This window comes from Melanostigma gelatinosum (genome assembly GCF_949748355.1).
Source record: "Melanostigma gelatinosum genome assembly, chromosome: 4".
NCBI classification, from domain to species: Eukaryota; Metazoa; Chordata; class Actinopteri; order Perciformes; family Zoarcidae; genus Melanostigma; species Melanostigma gelatinosum.
This window is the reverse complement of record NC_136637.1, coordinates 8,382,805-8,390,016: the sequence shown is the minus strand read 5'-3', so window position 1 is coordinate 8,390,016 and position 7,212 is coordinate 8,382,805. Positions and strand designations below refer to the sequence as shown.

Genomic DNA, 7,212 nt, shown 5'->3' with positions numbered 1-7,212 from the left:
CCTGTGTTTCTTTGAATAGCAGGTTCAGTAAGGGTCTCAATAGAGCCCCCACCACAGCTACCGGTACTCTCCATCCACTGACCTTTAAACGGCATGGTATTGGAGACAATCATAGAAGGCCTTTTACTGCAGTCTTTATAAGTACACTTGCTCCAAAGCCTTTCCCTGCCACTACCTCGTCCTTTAGAAACATTTCCACGTATTGGACAGTTCAAAGAAATGCAATAACAAGTGAAATCATTAATTTATTAATATTCCATAATTGTCATTGTCAATGAATCCCATCAAAAGACCAATCCTGACAATAAATTGATCCTGTGTATATGAAGTATGATATACAATACAGTAGCTAATTTCTCTGAGTCAAAGTCCTCCCTTGTTGTCGAAAACCACAAAACAATTCATCAATGAGCATAAAGGGACATGTTTACCATAAAGACGGGCAATGTGGTCGTATATACTTCCCAGTTGTGTAAAAATAGTCCCAATAACATGTGCTATTTACTCCTGCTTGCGTAATGTTTATTAAAAACTACAGTGCCCAGCTGTTACCAACCCCTTTTTAAAAAACGATATTTGTGGTCCGTTTTAAATGTACATTAACTGATGCTGGGGTTTTTTTGGGCCATGCTGTTAACACACATTGACATAGTGCAACATCACAATTCATTTGAGCAAATATAAGTCCAATATTCATTCTTCTTTCAGAGAAAAATATCTTTAGCAACTAAATGCTCCACAATGTTCACCAGCTAGTTGCTAGTCTGTTGATTGATTGGTCGGCTGATTGGTGTCAAGCAGGTAGTGTTTTACAGTGGGGTTTTTAGAGCTTCTTTGATGACAACAGTGGACTACTGCAGCTGGAAAAGGTTCTTCAATAGAATGGTGACACGAAACCAGAAGAGTGAATTTGTGGGCTGTAAAAACAAAAGGAGTTGAAAGACGATGAGTTTTTCTCTACAAATGACCTCTTTTCTTTGAGGTCTACAGCAAACAGATGGCAATTCAATCACTCCGTCGTCTGCTCACTGTCGGAAGTCAATTCAAAATAAATTGGAAGAAACAACAGTCCGAGCTAATCTAATGTTTGTAAATTGGTCAGCTAACTTAAGATCAAGTTGTGAAACAACGCCTGCCTTAATTGTGCTGACACATACATTTGCAATAATCGATAAATCTTTGATTCCTGTTTAGCGATGGTTAGAAATCCATTTTGTATAAATATCATTACAGTTACCTACATTCTAACGAGTGTTCAAAACATTTGCCATGACATGCAATTTCATATTGACGTCCGTTTCATCTGTTTTTCCTCAGATAGTCTGATTACTTCAGCAGGATGTCGGCTTTCAACTGCTCTTTTGATCTACTGGCTGAAAAAGGTGGTTGGCTATGTCCTCCAGGGGAGAAGTGTGTCAATCTGACCTCTGGCGTGAACGGGAGCCACGTTGATCTGGTTGCTGCATGTCTGACAGAAGAAGAGTACCTGGAGAAGAATCTGGGGCCTCGTCGATCATCTGTGTTCCTTCCCGTCTGCCTCAACTACCTGGTCATCTTCCTGGTAGGTGTGGTGGGCAATGTGCTGACGTGCACTGTCATTGCACGCAACAAAGTGATGTGGACACCAACAAACTACTACTTGTTCAGCTTGGGGGTGTCAGACCTGCTGGTGCTGCTGCTTGGCATGCCATTAGAGCTGTATGAGCTGTGGCAGAACTACCCCTTCATCCTGGGGAATGGCGGCTGCTACTTTAAAACGTTCATATTCGAGACGGTATGTTTTGCGTCTATCCTCAACGTGACAGCGCTGAGTGTCGAGCGTTACATCGCTGTGGTGCACCCGCTACGCGCAAAGTACGTTGTGACGCGCACCCATGCCAAGCGGGTCATCCTTACGGTGTGGGGCATGTCGGTGTTGTGTGCTTTGCCGAACACAAGTCTGCATGGAATCGCCGTCCTTCACAGTAGTCCCACCGGTTCTTTCGGGAACATCACGGTGGAGATCCCTGACTCAGCAATCTGTGGGCTGGTGAAACCACGCTGGATGTACAACCTCACCATCCAGGTGACCACCTTGCTATTCTTCATACTGCCCATGGTCACTATCAGCGCTCTCTACATGCTCATTGGGTTGCAGCTGAAGCAGGAGAAGATGCATCAGTTGGAGGCGAAGAAGGGCTTTGGACAGGACAGCTTCTGTAACGTCCGAACACATCAGCAGAAGGCCCGTCGCTGGCAGGTCACTAAAATGTTATGTAAGTATAAAACAAGTACGGACCCCGTTGGGATCACATAATAGAAATTAGGGGTGTAACGATACGCGTATTCGTATTGAACCGTTCGGTACGAGGCTCGCGGTTCGGTACGCATGACGAACCGAATACGTTTGAATAAAAAAATAAAAAATAAATAAATATATATTTTTTTATTTAACCAGGTAGTCCCATTTAGATAAAAAATCTCTTTTGCAAGATGTAAGTAACAATACTACACAACATGAAGGAGCAGTTTTAGTTTTTTATGCTTATGTGTTGCTAAGAAGACACCCCAGAAGATGGGTCACTCAGGTATAGTTCCATCATTGTTCAAAGTCAAAGAATAACTTCATGATGTTAGTTGTAATGAATAAATATATTTTAAAATAAAGTACATTTCTCTGGCATTTATAGTTTCTACTGTACCGAAACGTACCGAACCGTGGCTCCACTGTATCGTACCCAACCCAACCGTGGATTTTGTGAACCGTTACACCCCGAATATAAATGTAAACTTGATGTTCAAGAACACCATCTGTTCAAACTAATTTGTAAACCCTGCCCTCCGTAATCCGTGTGCACAGATTCGTAAACTATGTCCTCAGATTTGCAATTTGTGTATTTGGATTAGTAAACTGTGCCCTTAAATTTGCAATCCACACGGCCCCTTCTGTTCTTCCTGCCATGCTTGGACCATGGTGACCACATTAACCCAGTAAGTTACATTTTATTTACAGTTCATGGCAGATATAGATAGAGGCAGTGATAGTGAAGTCAGTAAAAATGATTTAGCTTTTATATGTAATTTAGCATTTATTGCACTTTTCACTTGAAAGCTAACATTGAGATGAGCAGTCAAAGCAGCGAGCTGACATCATGTTAACATTAGCTACCTTCCTAAGCATTTATTTGTGTAGTTCTGCATTTATTTTGTCTTTCACATGAAAACCAATGTTTGGACAAACGGTCTTGCTGCTAATATTAACGTTTCAGAGTTTACATTCTGTGCTTGTTGACAAAGCTTTTGTGTCAACATGATGGTGAGCAACAACGACACGTTTATTGATTGACAAACATGCAGACAAATCAGAATTGAATTCAGACGCACGGTGCATCGTTTGTGTTTTAAGGACTGATGCTGTTTTCACACCACAAATGTTTCGGTCGAGTAGATTACATACAAAGTCAATGCACAGACGCGAATAGACGCCAGCAACGTGATTTTGCGCGGCGCGAATAACGCGGAATTAAACCATTAAAGCACAATAATCAAAAGATGTGTGGAAGCAGATGCAACGGTAGGGTTAACCACATAATATCCCTGACGCTGTTGTGTGGGGATGTAGTAATTATTTAAGACAATTATAGGAACATTATTCAAATCGTATTTAGAATTCAGTCTTTTTTTTCCCAATTCCTTAACTGGTGGATTCTGTCACTGTCAGGATGCTCCAAAGGGAATGCATGCATGTGTGTATGACTCTAAGGCTTAACAAAATTCAGAAATCTTGTAGACAAATAATCATTTATTTTCTATAAGAAGTGTCAAATCCTTCGCAAGGAGTCCCATAGGGAGGCCAGCGGCGAGGAATGACCTGGCCATGTGGTGGCCATAGTTCAAATAAACACGTAACTTTATACATTACTGTGAGGATTTGCTGCTTTTCATTGTTTCATATCCTTGAGAATTGATCATCTTTCTTTTTGCAATAAAAATAAAAATGTCGGTACAGTTGTGTCTTGACTTCTCCAAGACATCACTAGACCTCTGCGGTTATCATATTCATATTCAAGACAGTGCAAGATTTAGAATCATGTTTTCAACCTTTAAAAAAGGTCAGAGTAATCCATGAAGATAGTAATCAATAGGTCTGAAAGACTGGAAGCCCAATCAAAAAAGAAGAAGAGAAGGTAGGCAGTTCAAATAGGTCAATATACTTTTGAAAAAAAGGTCAGTATACTTTTGATAATGACACCATAAACACTACTGATGAGCAGTCGGAGCCCTCCCGGGCAAAGACGTGTATAACTGCATGAATTTGAATGTTCGACGAAAAAATGTTTCTGGACAAATAGTTCATTAATTCACAATATGTGAAAATGTACTGTAAAATACTGTAGAGTAACATATCTTGTAGTTTTCCTAATTTAATAATTACTATAGACAATACTACCATAGAATATTTTTTAAACAGGCAAATGCTCTCATAACTCACAGTATTAATATTCAACGTTATGCCACATATTGTGTATCAGTGGATGCTTAATGGACAGCAACAGCATGGCCTATTTCTTGCCACAAATGTCAATATAAACTGATTTCAGAGAGTAATTTGATAGATTTTCCATATGTCCAAAACAGCTGCCATGATTCTCCTGTTTTACAAACTAGAAAACAAGAGCAGTGACACGAAATACCAAATATGTGGTGTGTTTGTCCAATTAGGCATAGGGGAGCAATCACGCTTGACGAGGATATCTACAGATAAGACATTGATGTAGAGTATGGCCTTGAAAAAACTCACTCCCTCTATGGATTTGTGATCTTGTAATTGCAAAAATAAATCCTATTTCAACCACTTCTCACATTAGAATCATGTTTTCAACCTTTAAAAAAGGTCAGAGTAATCCATGAAGATAGTTATCAATAGGTCTGAAAGACTGGAAGCAAACAAGTTTGCAATTTTGTCCAATACTAAAAATATTCCAACGTAAACGACATTTTACAAATAAGATATGCATAACTAACATGCCTTGTTCAAATAAAAATCAAACCTCGACAAACTAACCTTGATAATGAAAATGCATCAACATTTGCTTGTTAGGGACGATTGCTGAAGTTGGCATTTAGCCCGAACCAGCTGCAACAAGTAAGATCTTACAGAGAACGAGTTGAACTTTGAAAAGAGCGTACAGGAAGCAGTGCACAGTTTAGGCCTTGAACATTTTCAACATCACTGCAATCTGTCGCAAAATAACACAAAATAAAGTCCATTGGCACTGAGAGGTTTTCCTCCTTGAATCTTTTTGCATCATTTTTATTCTGCTTTTGGTTTCTGGTGATGCATTTAAGTCATGGCATGTGTTTTTTATGAGGGCCCCTCTAAAACCAGGAAGGGTGTTAAGGAAGAGTATTGGGGGGAAAAAACAATTATATAGAACACAGATTTCAAAGAATCCTTTTCTGATTATGAACCCAAAGGCATATTAAACCATGGATCAAATCAAAGGCTATGCACCCAAAACAGACATTCTCTGCATCACTGACACACTGACAATTGAGAGCAGAGAGAGCATGTTGGATAAATCAATCATTGTACGACTATTAAAATCATGTCTCCCATTGTCTCTTGCTGTTTCTCCAGTTGTTTTAGTGGTGGTTTTCGGGATCTGCTGGGCCCCGTTTCACACTGACCGTCTCATGTGGAGCTTCATTAACGACTGGACTGACAACCAAATGAAAATCTTCCAGTATGTGCACATCATCTCCGGAGTGTTTTTCTACCTCAGCTCAGCAGCCAACCCAATACTGTACAACCTCATGTCCACGCGCTTTCGAGAAATGTTCAAGGAGGTCATGTGCCATCGGCCTCAACTCATCGGTCCCAGGAAGCACTCACTCAGTGTCACCCGGGGGACACTCCGCAGCACCCTGAGTGATGTGCCGCTCAGCAACGGCGCCGCTGTTGTTGAAGCAGAGGCAGAAGATAGGGAAATGGGGATGAAAGAGGAAACCTGTTTTTCGTGTTAAAAACAACTCAAAGGGTCTTTGAAGGGGGAGATATTGTTGGTGGGATGGTTCCATTCTGAGCCACTGCCTCCGTCAACTGTCATCAACATCCACCGCAGGTGCATCAGCTAACCTTAAATAGTCTGCGTGGAAGAACTGCAGAAAAAAGCTGAGCTGTCAGTATGCAGTGTAATGTAAGTGCTGCTCTGCTACTTTTGGAAACTTTATAATTAATTCAGCAAATCACAGACTTTTGCAAACATGCCTAGGCAGCTTAGATTCATGTACTTAGAATGGAGACTTGAATGCCATCTTACATTTGCCAGCAGGGACGACATCCCTGCTGGCAATGTTCAATGTCTGAAGCCATTGTAATGAAAACAGATGGAAATTTGAAAATATGTTTAAACGATGACAATACAGTTTACAAGAATCCTGGCATTTATAATTTGAAAAAAAAACAGGTGGACCAACAGTTACAAAGGTTGGTCCAAGCCAGAAAGAGGAAGAAAATGTAAATAATATACTTGTGTGATAAACACAGTAAGGATATGAAAAACACAATGGTGTAAAGTAGCAATGAACTGAAGTTTCTGGGTAAACTAGAGTATGAAAAAACAAACAGGTAAATAAAGAATGAGGATTATAAAAAAAAGTTTAAAAGATCACGCAAAAGTGAATGTTATTTTATTCCTCGTACTGCTGCTGTAATCGTCCATGATGTAAGAGTTAAGCCAAACTGTATGTGCAGTAATTATTTATATCAAATCATTTGTAATATATATATTTCAAAGAATACTTGCATTGTTCTGTATGTACTGTATACTATATTGCCGTGTTCAGATAACAAAAATGCTTGTTCGCCCTGTGCACTGTTTACGCTAGTGTTTGTGGGTTAAAGTAATTTCTTCTCTCTCAACGCTTTATATTGTTCATAGTGTACTTTGTGTTATTTTGAAAATATTTTCAGTTGAAATTATTTGTAATATGAAGCAGCTTTGGGATTTTTGTTTTCACTGCACAAAAAAATACATGTGCTTGTTTTCATTAGCCAAGAATGTTTAGCATTTGTCCAGATTGCAATGATTTTTGTATGATTTATAAATATGACAAATATGACTTTCAAATGCTTTTATGTTGGACTAGGCTTTCAGGCACACTACTAGTACTGTAGTGGCACATTATCTGACAGCTACTGTATGTCTGCTAAACCAACCATTAAAACGT

General features: G+C 39.5%; 1 protein-coding gene across 1 annotated transcript; it reads left to right on the top strand.

The window, feature by feature from the left end:
• Positions 1-1,339: 1,339 nt before the first annotated feature.
• On the top strand, positions 1,340-6,006 carry nmur1a (neuromedin U receptor 1a; the record flags this gene model as incomplete). Its single annotated transcript, XM_079267847.1, has 2 exons — positions 1,340-2,255; positions 5,621-6,006. 2 exons carry the CDS (start codon positions 1,340-1,342, stop codon positions 6,004-6,006), a joined length of 1,302 nt encoding a protein of 433 aa, XP_079123973.1.
• Positions 6,007-7,212: the final 1,206 nt, after the last annotated feature.